General features: G+C 31.0%; 1 protein-coding gene across 2 annotated transcripts in view; it reads left to right on the top strand.

Moving 5' to 3' along the window:
* Window positions 1-23,736, top strand: part of LOC125076067 (cAMP-specific 3',5'-cyclic phosphodiesterase 4A-like) — a 151,392-nt gene that overhangs the window by 31,393 nt on the left and 96,263 nt on the right. For both annotated transcript variants that reach the window (XM_047688010.1, XM_047688011.1), the window contains exons 3-4: window positions 18,065-18,246; window positions 20,105-20,168. In XM_047688010.1, the coding sequence (XP_047543966.1) occupies window positions 18,065-18,246; window positions 20,105-20,168 (246 nt within the window). The remainder of the gene's footprint in view (window positions 1-18,064; window positions 18,247-20,104; window positions 20,169-23,736) is intronic.

The following is a 23,736-nucleotide window of genomic DNA, read 5'->3' as shown; positions in this document are numbered from 1 at the left end:
CATTTATACGAAGCCTACAGAATTGTAAAGGAGCTATGTCCAAAAAGGTTTTAATCTCAAATTATGTGTCACTGCGTATGGTTTAGTATTCTCTGTGTTGTAAGTTTATATTTCCCTTTTTTAGTGCCTGACTTTTTTCACATCTCACATCGTGTTTGTAATTCTAGTGCAGAAGTTACAAAACTAAGTGACATTGATTTTACTTTTAAGTATATTTTGCTATAATAGAAAATTAAATTGCCAATGTTATTCGACTTTGGAAAGTCGATCAATTTACGAATATCGATCAGAAAAATACATCGTACGTTAATAAATTTACCTATAATTCCAATTATCATATCGTAAATACGATATTAAATAAATCTTTGCGTGTACAATTTCCCTGTTTCATAAATTAGAGAGACGTGACCTATAAAATAAATACGTTTTGCAATTCAGTGAAATCAATTTCTAGGGTACTGAAAATCAATTTTTCACGTTTTGTAAATTTAACATTTTCTCGTAGTCTGGCAACTCAAGAATCCTTTTAAACTAAATATATGTCTCTAGGACAGTCAGTTCTCGTGTACTGTACTGACATATGTAGACAAAAACATTAAAACGAGCACAACCGTCTTTGTTGTATTTTAAATTGTATTCTGAAAAACATTAATCGCTTTTTCTTACAGTTAGAAAGTTAAATCTATCTACTGTCCAATAATGTTTCAATTTCAAAAGTGAGTTAACCAGTGCAACGACGACAAGGCACGAGGGACATAATATCTTAGTTACCAAGGCTGGTGGTGCATGGGTGATATCAGGAATAATGAACTACACGATAAGAGCCTGTAAGAGTGATGCACATTGCAATATTTTTAAGACTTGATGTATATATAGAATTAGATACTTTGTATATCACGTTGGCTTCCCAAATAAATAAATGAATATTTCTTAAAGTATCTACCAATGTCTAGGGGCAGTGCAGACCGTCCATCGGAAGAAAGAAACATTTGATAGGTTAACTTCTGTAAAAATAGCACATCTTATCACCATAAATGTTTACTCTTTGGCTAAACATTAATGTAAACAATATCTAAAAGGCTGGTTGGAAACTACAAGTGAATTTAAAAGTCGTTTACAAAATGTTACTTAATAAAATCTAAAGACTGTTTATCTCAAACCTCAAATTACTCAACACCACACGCTCTACATTTAAATAACACTTCATAATCCAGTGACCTCTGGCCGCACACATCAAATAATTTATCTTTCTTTTTACTTGTAAAGTAAATTATAATATTGATATGTGTACACTTATGTATTTTATTGCACTTATCATGAAATGTGTAATACATTAATATTAATTTATTGTATATTTTATATATATAAAAATAATACAATACGAATACTCTTAATTTTATACGAAAATATTAAAAACAAAAATCTAAACCTAGTCTTAGCTTAGTAACAACTGTTGTCACGAAGACGTACAAAGGCGGTCTTATCTCAAAATAACAACAAACCAAAATAATCTAGTTAAAATTTTATAATTTTATGAATGAATATAAAAATGCAAAGAGCTTAATTTAAGAAGTAGTTTTTATATCCATTATGCATAGCATAGGTTGATCGATTATAAATACACAAAAATTGTGCGTAAATTTTAAATTAGGTTGTGTACAGCTTAAAAGAGGTCTCACTTTTAATTTCGTCACGGTAGCATGCCCAAGCGATCCCGTGGCGCCCACCGAAAGACGGAGAGGGTACCGCTGGTTTTTTAGTGGGTAAACCCGGCGTACCTGGGCGCACTCGGCGTCCAGGGCTCCGGGGAGTACCCCCCCCACCTTCCATCACGTGGGGGAAGCGCGTAAAGCGTATTTCCAGCGAGAAAAAAAAAGGTCTCACTTTTAATGCGAACTTCGTATGAGGTTTTAGCATGTAGTTTTTAATTCTACAATCTGATATCGCACACAACACTTGTACGGTAAATTATTAAATTGTGTTAAAAGAAGTCAATATTTTATTAATGCTTTTATATATTTTGTAGCATCATTGCTAATATAATATATAGATTTTTGTTTGTATGAAAATTGTACTTCATCATTTATTTTGACAGCATTGTAATACCGGCAGAGGGTAAAATAATCATAATCATAAATGTGTTGATAGTTGTATTCTTGTCAAAAGCTACGTGGGAAGGCATTAGATTTTATTAACAGTGACCGTTTATCGATGCTACAGAATAAAGTGAAGCAATTTCGATTTTATTATTGCGTTTTATTTGGAGTTCATAACACAACTATGGGCTTTTGAAATATAAACTGTAGAGCCGTCTTACAACTTACAAAAATATTCTTTCTATCTACGATAATAATCATTGCGATAGTAACAAATATTATACATCGCGAGAGAGGGATAAACTAACATAAAGATTCCGACATTAATAAAGTCAATGCTTTCTTTTTTTGTCTTTGTTCTGAACTGGCAGCTCCGCGCAGTTTTACCCGCGATAAGCGGCCGCCCCTAGTGGGTCGTAACTTGATGTTATATTATAATATCTAATCTTCCTCAATTGACTAACTAAAGAATGGTTAATATTTCTTACAGTACGACTGTCTATGATGAGACCACATTGTCAGTCTTTTAAATTTGTGAATTATGTAAATAAATGAAAACGTTATGTATTTATGAATGAATACTTTTATAATTAAGTAATTATTAATACGGATAATGACAACAACAAATCTTACATTCGGAAAATCAGCACACAAATTAAAACGGATTTTAAAAGTTCACCTTCTAATTCTAACAAAATGTGTTAAAAACCCCACTAAACAGTCACTAGGCTCACTAAAAAATTTAAGTGAACAATGCATACAAAATGTATGATAGGTAAAACTAGAAATGTAGGATATGAGAATTAAAAAAAAACTACAATTACATCATCTACTGGGTCACAACTCAATTATAGCACTCTTTCCTTTGTACTTTGTCAGGGAGAACGTGCTGTGTTTCCCTTTTAAAAACGTCATGATTCACACGAATGTTCTAAAATATAGGCTCCGTATTGTGTTCTCAGCCCATTAACTCATTCTTCGCAGGATTTATTGTTTACTCAATTATACATTCGTTGTTATTCTTCTTTTTTTTTTTAAAGTGTAAAAGGACTTTCTGTGAAATTAGTCATTGCACATCGTTTTGGAAAATATATGTTGAATTATTCATGTCATTCATTATATTCGCATAATATAAACGAAAGTTTTTCATATAGGCAGTATCCAGCATATCTTGACCCTCATCTATCGGATCGGTTTTCTCTTAAACGCAACCTCGTATAGCTTAATCACAGCGCTCCATTACGCTTTATCAATTTGGTCGAACGTGGTACACGCTTTTAAAGTTAGTGTAGTGTATTTTAATGACAGTTTAAACGTTGAACATGCGTCAAGTGTTTAAACGATGTCAAGCTACAAAATATCCAAGCGCTTTGATGTCCAGTATATAAATAAAAACTGAAAATTATACGAAAAATATCAACGAGTTCACAACCGATACTATCTAATAATATATTTTACATAAAATACTTTATGATATTTTTTATCACGCATAGCCTTTTGATACGATTTTCACTAATAGAAAGAGGTTTAAACGAGAGAGGTTTGTTGACGCTAGAAAATAAATCAAAACCCATTACAGAATATATTGTAGGTCATAATAAATTGTACTTTTTAAAAGGCTTAGAGAAAAGCGCGATTCATTTGTCTATCGTTTAAAATACACACATAATACATGATTTTATCTTTATCAGATTAGTGATTTTCTCTAATTAATTATGCTTATTCATATAAATCTATAAGTTAGCTTGAATATTTACTTAAGATTAAAATTACATTATTCGTATGAATACTTTATTTATTTATTTTTTTGGCACACAAAACTAATTACGGTCAGTAAAAGCAATTTATCAATATACACACAAATCTGACAGCTTAAGTAGACTACTACATAATGTAAATTAAAAATTTTAAAAAATGATGCATAACACAATAAGATTAAACTAATATCTGAATTGTTTAGGTAAAAACATATCTTCTCACTTTAGCCTTTGAAAAAGTAAATTCGGAAAGTGTATAAACTTTCATGTACCCTTAAACATACACAGTCCAGTCATATGCTTTTTTAATATGAGTCACTTTCGTCTAGACATTGTCACTTGGAGAAATAAATATAAACCACTTTGTACATTGACAATGCGCCACCAACCACGGGAGCTAAGATTCAATAACCCTTGTACCTGCAATTCCACTGCCCCAACCACCTTTCAACCGGAACACAGCGATTCAGAGTATTGTGGTTTGGCGGTAGAATAATTGGTGGCATTCCTGCACGAACGCCTACCACCGACCTAATACATGTCAAAATGATTTCCTTGCAACAAGAGAGACGATATTAAGAACGAGCCAAGAGCCAGCAAATTTTCATACTTCATGTTATTGTTTTGTGGTTGTGATCAAACAAATCCCTCAAAAATTTAGTTATACATACAATTATATATTTATATATTTTACCTTTGAACTGGATTTATCCATAAAAATCTGAATCTCTCGATTCCATGTTTATAGTTAATGACATCCGATCGATTTAGTAAGAAGAAGGTATGTATGTAATTTACATCAAAGTTTTGTAAGCGTATTGAAACGACATACTTTAAAATAATTTGGAGTAATGAAGACAGCACTGCTTCTGAAAGTACATTGCTACAGAATTCATTTACACGTACCTTTCGGTCGGATTTTATTAGAGCGAGAGAATAGAGCACCATTCTGTTTGCTCACATTTGCCCTATATGTCATGCGCAGTCGACTTACCTCCCTCGAGAATGTGGCCTTTGGCCGAAATCGTCCAAGACATCATCACATCACCACTGGGTTTCCACATTCAAACTCTCAAACTACTCATACCTAACATATATTTAAACAATTTCTAATTTATATCTATTGTGTTACAAATAAATTGAACCAAAACAAACGTTAAATTTTGATATTTTTTTAATACTACTGTGATCTGTAAAAAGATTTATGCCGTCGCGGTATTTACTTCAGGCGATTGTTAAGACTGAACATTCAGCACTACGTTAACTTGATGTATCTCTTATTGTTTAGTCAGCGTAAGCCATTTCGGAATCCCAAAAAGCCCCTTAACGACTTCATTAAACTACAGTATACTTCTCTTCTATTATCAAATGAAATATGAAAGTATTATATAGTATATTAAAACCTTTAAAATTCATCGCAACAATTATATTATGGTGGTAGTTCTGTAAGATGAAGATTCAAAAGTGCTTTTATAAGCCTACTTCAATAAAGAATATTTTGATTTTTAATTTTATAATGATGAATCAAAATCAATCGGTTAGTATAGAAGAACAAATGCGAACTTATATGAATTGCGCTTTTGTTTTATAAATTGTACTAACAATGTATATACTTTTTAATTAATATAAAGCAATGAGTTTTTAGGGTCACTCAGCAAACCCCACTAGCTTTGTTCCGTACATTTTAACAGAACGTGAGGAAACTTAAGGCAGTCTGTATCAGACGTCTAGACATTCTCTGCATATTTTATAATATTTACTCAGCTTATAGTCGTGTCACAAGTTTTTGACCAGTAGCCCTATGCCCTAAACTATTTCCTTAACTCGTTTCAGTGAAGTTATAGCACTAAGATTACATTGTACTATAACTAATGATGCATAATGTACTCTAATTTAATATATTATAATTAAAAGAGAATTTATTTCAGTTTCTTTTAAAAATGCGAGTTAATTTTTACTCTTATTTTATGTTTAGTACGACTTCTAAATTAAATTATAGCCTGTTTTATGGAAGTTAGTGCTCTTAACTAAAGAATATTATGTCTAAGGATAGAACACGTGGGTCTGGAAAACTCTACTGAGGTTTTATGTGTTTTTCATTTGTTTCTTTGTAATCAGCTTCAAAATATTTTCATAAAGAATGGTTGATCCTACAGCTAGGTTTTGTAGGCTTATTTATACACATATATTTCTGTGTATTATATTATATATATATATACCTAAAATACTTTTAAATAAACCTGTAAAAGCCGTGTGAATATTACAATTACTTTAATTGCAAAAAAATGATGAAGGAAATGCTCATACGGTCATTTCCTTAAGCTATTTAATTTAAGTTTCATAATTATTTTTCATTGGTTGCGCTGTTTCTCTGTCATTTGTAATGGAAGACTTAAAAAGTAACAATTCTTTCTTGGCTTAAGCGTCGCCTTGTTTCATTTAAATCTTTTGAGCAGACTCTCCTGCGAAAGGAAAATACAACAAAAAAAAAATTGGCTTGTCCTACTTAAAGCAACTCGTTTATAATAAAATGTTAACAAACATCTGTTTTGTTGTTTATATTACTTTTACGGCTTTTATTATAATAAGAAATGTAGCAAATCGATTATTATTAACCGTCTCGTTAAGATTGTCAAAATACCGATACGTCAAGTCACTTTAACATTTTAATCTTGATGTTTCGATGTGACAAATGGACCGAAACGTCCAGAAACCAACCAACCAACAGAAGCACTAATCATTTATTTTTTTAATTTAATAGTGACAGCAACCCTGTTTAATTATATGTGTATAATGTATATCATTATAATGATATAAATTTTATTTTAGTTTGAACACATTTCATATTTTTTTATAATTTTATAACTTTTTTTTTGGCAACTAAAAATTAAAGTAAATAACTTTAAATTTTAACAAATGTTGTTAGTGATTCTATAGGTATAACCTTAATGTACAATATGGTCTTCATATAAAATGTATTGTTGTCCAAATTTCGACTACTGCGGCCAATTCTAAAGTCTGACCAACTACTAAAGTGATTGAGTGTGTGCGCAAGCCCAAGTGAGCACTAGCTAACCATTGGAAGAACAGTTTAGAAGAACGCATATGAAAAAAAAAGCGTATGCGTTGTACATTACGCATCGTATACGATCTTACGGTGTCATACAAAATCTACCTGATATACTAAAATATGTTAATTTAAGAAAAAAAAAAACGAGGAACAGATAAAAAACAGCAATTGAATAAATGTCTATATGAATTTTAGAACGTTTAACAAACTTGTCAGCTAAAGTTTTGCTAGCTCATGAACCAAAATGTAGGTAAAGATATAAATATACTGGATTTATTAAAAATATTAACGTCCAATATTGCTTTAGAACAAAATTAGAAAATATCAAAGATAAAATCTCAATAAGATTATTTGCATTTCAAAAGGAGAGCATCATTATATTATCTAAAGGCACGACGATGAAAGACGGCCACATTCAGAGTGAAGTTGAGGTGTTTCAAACGTTCACGTCCCACAAAGCGTATAATGGAGTTCTGCAAACTTGTATTACCTGTAACAGTATTGTAACGTGTACTGAATGTGCTGTGTTCGTCGTACAGCCATCACAGCGACAAACGCGAAATTCAAAACGTCATTTTTCCTATTCGACTTGAAGATTGGATAAGAAAACTTCACATCGCAAACACAATACAAAACGTTCCGAACTAAAATTTTCTTTTGACAGACGTAGAAAATAATTGTTCACAAATAATATTTTATAATGTCTCGTTTTAAACGTAGTACAATGTCTGCAACAAACTCGATACAAAACCCATCTTTGACAAAGGCTCCTCATAGTTGATAGGTTGGGAGACAATATAGTTCGGATGACAAGGCAATATAAGCTGTTATCAAAGGCAATCCTTTGGTCGCCATTGACCCATTATAGCATGCAATTCCATTATGACACGTTACGCTAGCCTGAATTTTATGGTCCTTATTAGCCATGCGTGTGATATTGCAGTTGCAGTAAAGTCGTTAATATGATAAAAAAAGAGTATCTAGATATAAATATTCATTAATTAAGACGTTATTTTACCCAGACATTTTAGATGTTGACCTATTTATAACTCACACTTTAAATAGAACGACGTATGAAAAGTTTTTTTTTTTTTTTGCTTATAAATATATTATTTTTGCATCGTGACGTCATCCTTTCGTGACTTGATTTTTTAAATTCCTTACATTTTCACTGTATGAATGTAATAGAAACTTTCGTTGGAACTAAAGTTGAGTTGATTAATTAGCAACATTAAAATAAGAAGTAACTGGAATTAATGTAACAAGAAAGCGCTACTGTTATTGTATGTTAATTTCAAATCAAACTTTATTAGTTACTGACTTTAAAGTAGTAAAGTTACTGATGACTGATGTTAGCCACGACGGTTGTTATGAAAATAAACTGGAAAACTGCGTGGGACATATAGTGCCCAAGTGAGCGCGCAAAATCAGGTACTCTTTCATAATTCGGTGAGACGACAGAAAAGAGTACAGGCGCAGGACCAACGACTTAAACTCAAAGTGAAATTCATGCTACCAGATAAGCAAGAAATTCTACCAATTTGGGTTTTGTCACAGATAGAATACTCAGTCTAATTATAAAATTATAGTAAAAGTTATGTATTGTATTGTATATGTATATACACATTTAAACTATCGCCAAGGTATAATTATTTTATTAAACTGGTTCCTTTTTTACATTTATGTAGCGTTAAAGAATTTATACAAATTTCAATATGGAAGTACATGTAATTCTCTTGGGTGCTTTAAATGGATAATACTTTACCTATTACACGCTAAAACAGACGATCATCAGTCACGTTATCTATCTATCTACTTAGTAAAATTTTAAAATGATTCACACACAACGCACCGCCTACACGGTTAATCTAACATGATTAAATTTTAAAAAATTCCCAATAGAACATAGGATCTCAATAAGATAGGATTTTTCAAAGTTCATCTCGTAAATGGGGGTTAAATTAAATGAAAGTTTGTATCGTCTCGTCTGATGTAAAAAATATAGTAATCGGTTTTTATTTATGAGCTAAAAATGTTGTTAAAGCTTTTTTGAAAATTTATCACGTATGAGGTTGAAATTTAGGATGATACTGACTATGGATAGGATGTTCGTTATTTTACATGTTATAAAGGACAATTGTTACAACGTTTTTGGAAATTCACACCCTATGACGATTCACTGAGGTTGAAAATATGTTTTGGAGTTCAATTTTGATGTTAGAAAAATGGAAACAGAATTCATTATAACGTTTTTAAAAATCCATCGCATCAGGAGATGAAATTGGAAATTCAAGTTTATAGAGAAATTCGTCATTTTGAAGTAAGAAATATGGTATGATAAATATGGTAGAGTATTTAAAAAATAATGCTTTAAGAAGGAAAGCTGGCGTCTTTTTTGACGTTGGTAATCGCAAACTTCAATATTAGTTTTCTTCGAATGCATGAATGAAAACACGAATTGACAAACATGTACATATGCTCGATGTTAATAAAATCTAAATGAATATACAAAATGCTTTTTCTCCTTAAAGAGAAATAACAAACAAATGTTTCTTGTTTTTATTTGTGCAGTATCCAAAAGTGTTTTTTGAATAATGCATACAAAAATGTTTAATTAAGCAATTCTGGATAACATCAAAAACATTCACGAAAACAATTTCTATTTTTTGACATAACATTTAATTAAAACAAATTTGATTTAAAATTACTTTTAAATATAATTAAAAAGCAGTTTGCATTTCAGACCTAGCGTCAGCTTTGATACTCGCAAATTATATTCGTTTTTATAATGCAGAAGGTTTCGCTGCAGGCGTTTATTCGGTTCCACGAGTTAAGTTCACGTTAACAAATGACATTAACAACAGAATTTTTATAATATAATATATAAATATATTGCACTCATATGATACTTATTAAATATTTTTATTTACCTTGCCTCACCAAATATCGTGAAACGCGTAGGTATGTTCATATAGTTTAACAAGCAGATAAAATAGTATTACTATCCTCCTTTAATATTTATATTTCTCGTCCAATATTAACCTATTAGCTTCGTTTAATACAGCTTCCTCATAGTATAATACCGTATAGTAATATTGTTCACTTGGGTACACGAATGATACCCTAGCAAAGAGGTTTCATTAATTTTTAATATAAGACGATTTAAAACGTAGACAATATTATGTAAGGTGTCTAAAAATCCGGAATTTGCTAAGAATTATATTAAATGAAAGTTATTCTTTTATTTAATTAGTCTGTATTTTATGAAAAATGGTAATTTTTTTTTTAAATTAATGGATAAGAGTCATCCATTGGTACACTTTGTATCGACGTGGACTCGATCGGTCGGTACGCCGCGACGGTACACGACGTTCAAGAGAACGTGGCGAATGGCGGTATAAGAATACCGCCATTCCTTATCTCTGTCGCCACTCTACTTCTCTCCCTTGAGGTGCATGACTCGTATATTATATACTTCGTTGCTGTGTGTATTATTATAATATATATATTGTAAGAAAAAAATGCATTTATTCTTGTTACTACATATTTATTTTTTTATTTGTTTTCTTTAATTATATATATTGGCTACGTTTTTAAATATTTACACTGTAAAAACATTCTGACACCGTAAAGTAAGTGTCGTCTTTGTATCTCGTGTACAGTCGGTGTCATTATAAATATTGGACAACATCACATACATTACTCTGATCCCAATGTAAGTAAGACGCCCGTTGAACTGTCATGTCATTGAATTTCATAGATTTAATATCGATTATACGAATTTTGCGGATATATGTTATCGACTAAAAAATCAGTATTTTTAACGCTCTATAATAATTGTGGATAGGATTCCATCAGGTCAATCGTAGACGTAATTATTAAGATATAAGTAAAATAAAGTCTTATATGTAAAAAAATAAAAGTTAAATTCGATATTTAATGTTTTTATTTTATAAAGTTTGGTCACGAAATGGCGCTTATCCAGAAATGTAGACGATGCGCCGAGCTGACGCCGTTTAAGCTGGCCCTTTCGTATTGTCTTAGACCGTAGTGGATTAATGCCGCGATTTTTATACAATTAAAAAATCTATTCTTTTTACGTTAATGTAAAATATTATTGAATAGTTAGTAGTTGGAATTTGTCACGCTCCACTGTTTAGATCGATTTCACTCACATCTGATAGATGATGAATCCTAGTCTAGTGTCAGAGTAAGTTTTTTCAAGTATTAATTTTTTGAAAGTATATTAGGTAATATAAAATACTTCATTACGATTATAATAACAATAATCTATATTATAATAAAAACTAGAAATTCGCCTGTTATAGTATATTTATATATTTCTATTTTTTTTATACAAAGTTACATATATACTCATCGAGAATGTTGTCAGTGCAGACATTTATGTGGAAACGCTGCCAAAACTATCAGATACAAAACACAATCACAATGAGAATGAATTCTAGAAAATTCCGAATCCGAAATTCTAGAAAATTTGTCATATAACAATCACTAGATTAAATATTTATTTATACAATCACAAACGGTCAAAGAAAATGGAAAATCATTGATAGTATTATTACCTTATCGATTTTCGCCATATTTCAAATTGCTTTTCTATGCTTTTCTAACCGTACAGGATGATAATGCAATTTATTGTGATAATACTATGAGCGTCTGGGGGCTATATCAATATTACTCAAGTACGATGCTCTCATGCAAAGGCATTGATGTATGTTCTCGCGTTATTTCCCTAGTTTTAAAATAAGGTTTTATTGAAAAAATGTATCGGGATAGCAGTAGTATGAGTAAGTAGCATTATGAGTAAGTAGATGTATGTATTTTTTATTTCTATAATTATTCAATAGAACCCGTAAATCTTACTAATGGTTCACGTGTAGGATTTATATTAATTCAAATTTAAAGAATTGGATCTCTCACAGTCGTCAATGGAATAATAGATGTACCAGTGATAATAATTGTAGGTTTCGAAATAGTTATATTTACTGTTAGAATATTTAAACGACAAGTTTTTAGTTGTTATTTTTTTAAAGAACTGTTATCGGTACATTGTTAAAATACATATTAGATTTATTTCTAACTGGGTCAGTATAAATAATCAAAACCATAGCAGATGCAGTCAGATATAGTTCAGTTTTTCGTTGTAAATCAACTTAGTATTCACGTTTTAGGTTTAAGATTAATAAAGATGACAAAATACATAATCCATTCATTCATTCGTTGTATCAAGCGAAAAATCGAATTTGCTAACGTCTGTATTTAATAAAATAGTTACATTATTAAACAAAACATCAAAAAATTCAATTATATATCCAGTGTGAAAATCCACGAATACAAACTCAAAACTCTTTTATGATATATAACATTTAAAGTTATTTACTAGTAAATATAAAACAATATGTGTATTAATACCAGTGGTCTTTGTAAAGTCGAATATGTTAAACATACTTCTAATTCTCGGCGCGCGGCCTGCATTTACGGGAACGTTTCATAACAAATCTAGTAGCTTACGAAAAAAACTGCATAAATATCGTCGGTCAAATAATAACAAAACCATCTTCAAAGTTTTATGAATTTAATATTTGCTCTGGTGAAATAATAACGAATGGCGTAACTGAAAGTTATACGAGAATTTATGAAATTTATACCTAAGGTACCTTCAAATGCGATTTCTGTTACTACTTTCCTAGCGAGACTAATTAATAAACGTTTGTTTGAGTATCTGGTAGAAAAAAAAGTGGATTATTTATCTTTATCTAGGATATTACAGCTGCCTTAGTTTTATGAGTATAATAAACTTCCTTTAACTTTTACTCGTAGAAGTGGATAAAAAAGAAGAGCATCTAAAACTATTCTAGTTTTTAAATTCCACGAGAATGAAGTTGTCGTCACAGTTCTGATCATAAAAATATGAAAACTTCGTTATTCAACTCGCATAGGTTAAACGAGCTCATTTTGTTGGTATTGTGATTTTGTTCTATGTGTCATATAGTGTTGTTAAAATCTGATAAAGATAAATCATAAAACTGTCATAATAAACATTTTTATTTTAAATTGTTTTATAATCCTTTCAGTAAAAACAGTACCATAAAAAATATAATAAAATATTTATAAAATTAAATGTTTACGATGATAGAACAAACAAATCTATAACATGTGATTAGAGGCAAATTTCAAGTATCTAAAACTATATGAGAAAATCGTTTAAGCTTTGCTTTCCTTTTAGTCAATCCTATAATCCTATATCATTTTGTATTTGTATGAGTCTTATTTTTAATGAAATAAAATAAAATGTTATTGCTGGATAATCGGTACAACAGATTCAGATTTTATTTATTACAAACATACTACAAGATAAATAACTTTTTTTATTTTTATAATAAAACATTCCTCCTTATTAATAGTAAGTAGTTTTTTTCAATAATACTTAAATACTATTTAAAATCCTTCTGCCATAATAACTTTAACTTCAATATAATTGGATTTTCATACACACTACTATTCCCTGTTTTAACCCCAAAAGGAGGTTTATTTCTAGAGATACATTATCAGTACTCATCCACGCCATCCACAGCATTCATTTTAAATTTCAAGTCTTACTTCAAAAACATAGAACTTTCATACAAACTTGGTGGAGTTTCGAGTAACCTGCCTGCCAAATTTCAAGTTTGTAGGTGTAATGGTTTCTGAGATTTCGTGATTAATCACTGTGTGGTATTTCGCTTTTATATATACAGATTATTGCAATGATTGACTCGCAGAAGAAAACCACCGCACACTTATTAAAATATGATCGGATATTAAGCCTACTGACACACCGCTTTCTCCTACATGTCGCTTTTTATGCCAAAATGTTAACAGAATCCAACGGTTCATGTAAGAATGAATATAAAATATCCATACGGACCATAAATCTAATTTATTATGATAGTACGATATAATATAACGTATAACAGCTTTGTTTGTAACACTCATTGATAGAAATAATGAAATACGACGAAAACGCTGAGCGTGACTTATTTAAAGGGACGACTAATATGTAGGTTTACGACAAACCATTTTAAAATATTAAATATTCCTTTATCATATCAGACAAATAAATGTCTTTTTTCGATGAATTAGTATTATTTCGTAGAAATATTATTAATTAATTTTCCGGTAACTTATGAAAGCCTAACTGTGTAAATAAATACCATTTTATTCTTTTCGTATTCATGACGTATAATTTCAATATTTCAATAAACTTATGTTTGGAATGTACTTCAGTAAATAGTTCATACGAACTAGTTGAATTATTATTAAACACATAATATATGTATATTGAAACGATATGTGTACGATAAGATACTATTGATTTAGTATTGACAACAAAGATATATTTAACTGAACGATATTTTAAAGGGCTGAATAAATAATCATATCTATTTGCACATTATCATGCAATAACGGAAATAATAAAACTCAAATATTAAATAACGGAGTAAATTTGCAATTGAAGTCAATACTTATTCAATTATCGCAACAGAGTTCAGGAGACAGACAATCAAACTGACCCGGCTTGTTTGTGAGGCCGCAGATATTTAGTTACCAAGTATTGTAATTCCATGGAGGCAAATTGATGATGTCCTTTGGCCGCTTAGGGCAACATACGAGCCGATGGAATTGATAAAAACATAATTAATAAACGAACTTTCAAAAACATTTCATTCAATGCGATTAGAATATAACGCCCAAAAATGATTAGGTTCTATCTTCTAAACTTAAACTTTCGTTTCGAGGACTATTCGTTGTTAGAGAGAGCGCGACATGCACTCATCACGGTAGAGAAAACACTGTTAAAATCCGTCAAGCAGTGTCCCACTTTAAAGTGCTTTAAAGCTACTATACTTTGTCTTGAAAACTTTTTTAAAAATTGTATTCGACTTGCATTTCTGAGTAAATTTTATGGAACGAATAAAAAATGTCATCATATTTGGCTTATAAAAGTTGGAGATGCGGTCGGGTTTTAAAGCCCGATCGAGATTATTTAAGAGCTCTGTCTTTATTGTTTGGAATATTTCAAGTTGTATTTCTTTTTTCCATATCGCGATATCAAGATATAAGCACAAGCAAATATTTTCTGATTAGTTCGGTAACTGCATGTCACCGTAAACACCGTTAAAATTTAAATAGTAATCCCAAGATTGAAAACTCTCGAAGAGTCAGTAACATACAATTTAACGCATTTTTTTTCTATGGATTAATATGTTTCGATATGAATTTTAGTTAAATTATAAAAACTAAAACTTAATCTTACCGAAAGATTACAAACTATCGAAATTTTCTAGTAAGTTGAATAACCTTTCATAATCTTTACATTTAATATTTAGTCCCGTTCATGTTATCGTCGTGATTGCAAGAAACGTCAAAAGAACGATTTATTCCATACAACTTATATTTTATATAAATTATTTCAAGCCTCAGAAAGGCGGACATATAAACATAATTTTTGAAGCGCCTTCAATTCTCAACGCGGAGCCCAGATACTAGCAAACTTTTTTCGTAGAATGTCATTAATTGAAGCCCTTCGTGCAGGTTAACCCTGTTCCCACTTAGTACGCATTATGTAAATAAAAAAAATAAAATAGATTACTACAGAAGACGGAGCCTCGATATATCCTTTCCGATTTTCATCGCTTTCAGAAGGATTCAGATCATCCGCGTCAGAGGCAGACAGGAGGAACGAAAATAGCACTTTTATTTATAAATTCGAAGCGCTGTCACTTGATATCGCTTCGCTACCATGAGACGGAGACGTAGGAGACGTCCTTAATGTTTCTTACGACACAATCATCATATTTATAATGTTTGTTTTATGAAAAATTCTAACTTCAGCTCTCTAGGTATAATAATAATAATTTTAATGATTAAAAATATGCTTAATTGCGTACCAAAAATAGTAAAATATATAAATAAATTTTACTCGTATAAACAGTCGTATCGCCTAAATAGAAATCTCTTCCTGGCAATCTTTGCGTAGAGGAGAAGTTAAATAAAACGGCAGAGAGCTGTACTTTTGTTAGAAGTGTATTTATTACAAAAACTAAATAAGTTACCTCAGAAAACAATGCTTCCTTGTATTTATCACATAAAGGATAAGGCAACTAATTTATATAAATGCGGAAGAAAAGTGGAACAAGAATACATCCTTGACTATCCAGGGCCCCGGGGGTTCTCCTTCCATTAACATCAACCCTCTGAATCCGATTATAGATACGAAATCAGAAGGTTCAGCGCAGCGTCTCTGATCCCATAGTGATGTAGTTTTATGGCCAGCGTTTCGTTTTGCACACAAAAGGGCCTGAGATAAATCACCCAATATTCCTTAGGCAACCTGTGACCTCGCCTAGGCTCTAAATATATTTTTAATGGCCTCAACTGACTACCTCAACAATCCCCCCTACAGATCAGAAGATTTTTCTTTTAATTATTTGAATGTCGTTTTTCATTTTGAACACATCAGTATTAAATTTAAATCGAATATTACATTTTATTTTTCAATTACGATTCGGCGTAAGTAGGAGATCAAATTAAATGCAAATAAAATACTATCATAGTAGATGACACACACAAAATATAAGCTGAAACCTTTTTTTTATGCGATTTATGTTTTGTTCTCATGTATAAAGGACATAACTGATTACCTACAGATTAAAAATTAAAAATTGCATTTGCACCATATATCATGAACGTGTTGAATAACGTCTGTAATGCTTGCAGCATTTCCACGTTGAATCGCAATTACGATTTTTGGTCGAAAATTTAACGAGAAAATCTGATTAAGGCAGCAGATTGAAAATATCATCATTGGCTTGATTTCATGAACATATTTTAAATATAACAAGAGATTATATTGTTTTAAGTATAATTATGTAGGCGCAAACGTTTGACTAAAAATTTGTCTGACGTTACAAACGTTTAACTACGTTCATACGTATCGAGTTACGCTGGCTTTATTTATTTATTTTTATAATTAAAGGAGATGCTTTAAAATATCACGTGGTATAGATTCATATCAGTTATAATGATCATAACGAGTTACACAGCGCCCGATAACCAATAGTTCTTCGATATAGATGACATTAGTTTGTACGACTTATACAAGCTTTTACTGGCTTTTTATCAACGATCAGTAAACACTGCGTGATAAACAGCTATTCCGTAGTGCTGTAGCTATATCAACCCGAGATTATTATTATAGTGATCGCGTAAACTGATATCGTATCGATGAATAAATTATAATAAAACGTTCGGAAATGGACTGTCTGGCTGAAATTAGGTGTATGCAACACATAACAATAGATACCAAACTATTGTATCTTTAAAATGTTTATGGGTAGTGGCCTAGATCCAAAATAGTATATCCTTTATTTTTTAAGCGATTCCATGAGGTATTTTTTGTCGCGGTTGCTGCGGTGTCTAAGTTATCTTCATGTTGCGTAAGTATACGGATTACTCTCGTAGGAAATATGTATCAATAGTGATGTTTCCCCATGGAAGCTGTCGTAGTGTCGTGCAATCTAAACCGAGGTGTAAGTAATACTGGAGGAGTGATTACGCAATTTAGTTATCGTATATGAGTGGCACGTTACATACCGAGTCTGACGTGCAAGCGTTTATAATCGATTTTCTATGAATTTTACCACTTATTCGTATTCTTGTGTTATTTAAATACTACCTTGTTTCAAATAATGACTTAATTTTGTTTACGACTTATTTTTTTTAAGACTAAATATTGTATACGAAACAGGTTTTATCATCGAAAATCGTATGTTATTTCAGATTGTCATTTACGGCAATATTCCGTACTATCGATTGTAGGCACTAACTCTGATAAATTTATGTATCGTTATCATATTGTTATATCGTTGAATCGCTTATTGTGTTCATCAGTTCTCGTGTTAATGATTCGAATTAATTGACTCATACAAATATAAATATAGGGGCAATTAGCAACACCTCACATTTACAATATAACAACTATATATTCCTGCTTACAATCGAATATTACTCTAATTTTCGATTAATCTTCCATCATTCCTTACTGAAAGTATTAAATGCATGTTTTTATATTGTTGCAGTTCAAGAAGTCCCAGTGCTGGTAACTCGAGTTGACGTCAATGAAATGAGAATAATGAAGAAGCCGAGTGTGTGTACCGGCCGGTTTCTGACGATGCACAAGCGACGCAAGAAGCGCCTTGTGACCAGATCGCTGCGCCTGGAAGCCGCTCTTCTCGATGACCTGCAGTATGGACAAGTGCAGGCAAGTGGACTACTGACTGACCCATAATGCCGCTCGTATATAATTGTTAACGTAAGTCGTAAAACCTCATTTAAAATACGCGAAGTGATAGCGACGAAGCGTAGCGTTGCGTTGCCTTAAACGAATAGCTTGCGAGATTACAATTTATGTTTCACTGTTAACTTATCTTCCGTCTAGAGTTTGGGCATTATGTTTCGAGAAGGAAAACAACATTAATCGTCATGGTCATAACACTGTCCTTCGTGACATAGCGTCGCTTCGATACTCGTTACAAATTTAAATGGGATTTGTTTGTATTCATGACGCATCCGCACGCACTGTCGTCAGTATGTATGTGCATGGGATGTTGACGATCTTGCGTTCCTAGTAGTCCGTGTAAGGACGCCGCGTCGCTCGGGAAATAATTTAATGCCTCTACTAGCCCCTCTTTAATATAGCTAAACATATCTTCATTTTAATATACGTAATAAATGATTAATTAAAAAAAACACGGACGTCATGTCGTGTCATAATCGACGTTAGTCCAGTCATTATATACAAAAAACAGGCCGAGAAATACAAATGAACCGAAAAGGCTGATTTTTGGATAAATTGTAGGAGGATCTTAGAAAATTGTCGACCTCGATTTCCTGTGTGTTCGGCGCCATCTTGAAAAAAGTGTTGAATCGACTGTGCGAGAAATGCCAAAATGAAGAAATGCGATTCTGCCTGTGAGTGCAGGAATGCTGGTATTGTGTGCTCAGTCATCCGTTTTAGACAAACGACCACGTCTCAAGAGTCAACATGCAGCTCAATGAGGATGATCGCAACTCTTAGACGATTGAAAAAATAATGTGGACCATTGAAAAGGAGAAGAATATAAATTTAAAAAAGTTGTTTACAGTATAAAAGTATAATTTTTATTTAAAAAACGGTTATGTAGGTCTCAGTGTGTTCTACATGTTTTGGATAACAAGAGAAAGGTGAAAATAGAAAAAAAAAACGTCGTAACTGATCACTGTTTTTTTCAGTTTCGCCATCGATATCACAATAAACATCAACGGTAGGTTAAAAATGTATAGGAACTAAATTGTAGAGCCTATATGAAGCAATAAAAGTATCTCATAATAATCCTCGTCTCACGACTCACAGTCGAGTTATCGCACAAAAAAAATCGAAATTTAACACTTTTTCAAGATGGCGTCGAACGCACATAGGAAATCGAGGTCGACAATTTCAAATTAAGCTTTTCTAAGGTCCTACTAAAACAAATCCAAAAATCGGCCTTCTTGGTTCTTTTGCATTCCCATGACTATAAAATGAATGTCATATATAATGACTGACCTACGTTGATATCGTGATCACCGTAATTTTAAAAAGGTTATAGTATATATTGTTTCGAGGCATCGTCGGTGTATAGATGTAAATAGTGCCCATAAAATTATACGAATTATTTGTTTATCCATCCAACAAAATATTCAACAAAAATGTTTTATCTAAATCAAGCGTAACCCAACTTATTTTCATAAGAATATGGTGACTTCGAACACTATTAATATAACCAAAGCTAGTGTTTACGGCCGGCTGGTACGTAGTTATGAGGAAGTGACGGTTTATTTTATGTTTTTATTTTTGCGACATATTTTACACGGCTGTTGGAAATTGCTTGCTAATATTTAATACTCTACGGAGCATAATTCTTGGTTACTTTGTTTACCGGTTTGTAATGTTGATTTGCCATGTATTTTTGTATACGTTAATTGCGAATTATATAATAGCATTGCGACTTTTTTAGAAGTGGTCATGTAATATGATTTCGCTGTGTTTATATATGTTTACAAATGAAATTAAGTATTAATGATGTCCTGCTTGTTTACAGTGTATCCTCAAACAGTCAGTGACGTGGAAGTTCAATGCCTTTACGTTAGAAAACGTCTCCGGTGGTAATGTTCCTTTTTCATATTTATGTGGTATTCGTTCTTTTTTCAAAATTCGTGCCCTGATTTACTTTCATTAATTTATTTATATTACATAAGAATAATTAATATTAAGTCCTTAAATATATAATGAATTCATAATAGTTACAGTATAAATCTTGACCGCGTCCCATGGTGGCGAGAATGCTAGCAGCATTTCCCCGTTGAATCGCCAAAAAACTTCACTTTAATTTTAAGAATAATTTTCGTTTTTGTAATCATTTATGTATTTGTTCAGTTAGAATAATACAACAAGCAAATGGTACAAACACAAATATGGCGGATATATAAAATATTTTTAAATTTTTCTTTGTTATTTAATATTATTGTATCGATACTGTATTATATTATGATTGATAACGAACGCTAACAACTGGTTTCGAAGCAACACTTTGTGCTTTATACTCTTGTTTCCAATGGTTCGAACTGCGTCGGAATATCGATATGAGTTGTATTTTACTATTATTCCTCGCTGGAAATGATAGCGATCACAATGTATTTACGAATATAGTCCTCTTATAAAATTATTATTAAATAATGTCACCAGAAGATTATGAAAACGACACTATAAAAACGTATCCTTTGTATTGTAATAGGATAAGCGTTAACTTGTATGAAATTTTATTTTTTCACCCATTCGAAGTATTGAGTAACAAAACTTCAAAATCTAAATTTCGCATGAAAAGTATATGACATATGAATTATATAATGATGATAATGATTTAATTTAAACATATGTTGATACCATGTTTTGTTATGAATAGTATGGTAGTCAGCTTTAGTGGTATCATGTTATTTTTAAAATTAAACGTGTGCAGAAACTTTACTATAAGTATACTACAAGATATATTTTTTATGAATGTAAAATTATCTAGATTCTATTATATAAATATTATTATTATAATATTTATGAATTTACCGTTCCATAATAAAATATTTACAGGATTCCGTGAATAAGTGCTTGTAGTTTAGTTAGTGTAAGTACAGCTCGCGGAGCACGTGACGCGAAATAAATTTATTTTAACTACCGTAAAAGCCATCGAGTGAACCGCGTCCTCGCAATGGATCGACTTGAATACAATTCATACTAGTTTGTATCCAAGGTTTTGCTAACATTCTTCTATACATTAATATTGAAAATGTAAAAATTATACTTTTTTAGAATTTAGAAGAAAATCTAAATACATTTTTACTCACTCGACAAGACCTCATTAGACTTATACGATTATATTAATAGCTATAGAAGAGCAATATTAGGTTTGTGATGTGACGAGATAGAAAAACAATCTTGCTGATCCAATTTTTTTGCATAATTACTCACACGTCGCTTTAATATTAAAAGAGATTTCAAATACCAATGTCTTTCTAGAACTAAAAAAAAAGCAGAAATCTATGAAACGATAAACTATTACCATCATTTATATTATTATTGAATAGGTCCTTTTCGACATCCCCTCATAAAGAAAACAACTTTACTTTTAAAATATTCTAGTTTGTCTTTTGCATGCTCCGTTCACCTTCTTCGGAGAATAACTAAAGATAAGGAAACTTAAAACAACCCCAGTGAACAGTAAAGAGATACGATTTAAAAACCGAGTTACGTTTGGACGATATCTCGTATGCGACCTATCATATATACTACCTATATTATATATATAATTGTACAGAACCAACTACTTACAGTAAAAAAAAAATCTTAACCATTTATTCATAAATACTATTTACTATGATTTATCCTCACTCTACGCGCGAAACAATTTAGATTAGCTAGTATATTTATCTTAACAAATAATAAGTTTTTAGTATACCCTTTATAGTAATAAAATATGCATTATTTTATTCAATTATCTGTTTAATTACAATACCTACTCGTAAATTGATCAAATTAATCAATATGATCAGTCGCCATCCTAATTAAGACCACTTACTGATAAATAATCGAATCTAATTGATAAGACATTGGATAATACGAGACTTATATAGAAGCTATTGTTGACTTAAGTTACATTTATTCATTGTTGAATGTTTATATGTACTAATATAAATAAATATGAAACAAGGTCGTCTGATATAAAAATATATTTTGAAAATATATCGTTGTAGAAATTAGGCTCATAACCCACTTATTTATGTAAAAACATGTATGTATTATGTATGTGTTACAGTCAAAACTTATTTCGGGACAAAACTACTGTTAACCGCAATAAATGGCCAAGTATTCTTGCTGTTTACTAAAAGTACTTTGATGAAGCGAACGGTACATTGAATTCTCTGATACAAAGTGTGGCTGAAGAGCCTTTAAAACCAGCTCAAACTATCCGTATTTTGGGAGGCATCAAAAGATCGCTTGTGCATGCACCGACATCCAGATGGTCGAATAAAAATACACGTCTATTCAGAAATGATATTTCCGGTAAATACTGTCTTTTACCGAGAAAGAGTACTGACTACAGCACGAATATTGTACTGAAAGCATAGAATCTATTTTAATGAAATTCGACAAGATAGCGATAATCTGGCGTCAACGTACATTCATTATAACTTTGATTTATGACATATGAAAGCAATACAAACAATTTCATATTTACAATATTAGGGAAAGCTTTTCCAAAAAATTAAATGATATATGTAATTTTTGGAATTTTTGGCAGAAATTGTCACAAGGAAAATGCCTTATGCCCTCTTCAGGTGACCTTTCCCTGTCTTTATTTTATATGTATAAGGTTTTATATGACATTGTTTAAACTTATTTTTTGTTTTAATTCACACGAGATTTTATAAAAATTTTATTCGTGCTATTTAATTATTCTTGAAAGTTGTTAAATTTCTACCCTCTGTCCTTTATTAAATATATAATATAATATTTCAAAAGCATTTTAGTTACAACCGAGTGTCATACAAAACAACTCTTTTTTTAAAAGACAGTATTTTTGCTTTTACTTATTATAAACTGTACTGCTTTAAACAGTAAATTTTGCAATCGATTTTCGTCATAATTTTCTAGTAGGTATATTATTGTTTCGCTATAGGAAGTTAAATTTAAAATTAATTGCATAATTAGGTTTAACTACTACATTATAATTTGACTACAACACAACATTTAATGTTATAATGTGTATTACGAAATTAATTTTTAATTACACTTTCAATTAGTTTTAAGCGTTTTAAAGATTCAAATCGATCATGAAATTCGCAACGAAAAAGAACCGTAAAACAGACAGATAAGTAATAAATTTAATAAAATCGTGTTTAAAACTGAAATGAGAGTAAAACTCGATGACTGCAACAAGTTTTATAGCACACGATTATGTGATGCGATATCCGATTTTAATGAACCTTATTATTTACCGCTAATGTAACATGATCTTTGTAATTAATTTTCATAATTTATACTGCTCGTTAGTAGTGAAAACAACGTGAAATTGAAAATAAGTAAGGCGCTATTTAAATGAACACAGGATATGTTTAAAAAAATCCAATTCCATATAAACGTTACCATCTTAGACACCAATAGGGAATAATTTCAACCATCATT

This window comes from Vanessa atalanta, chromosome Z, assembly GCF_905147765.1.
Source record: "Vanessa atalanta chromosome Z, ilVanAtal1.2, whole genome shotgun sequence".
Taxonomy (NCBI): domain Eukaryota; kingdom Metazoa; phylum Arthropoda; class Insecta; order Lepidoptera; family Nymphalidae; genus Vanessa; species Vanessa atalanta.
This window is presented reverse-complemented; position numbering and strand designations above follow the sequence as displayed.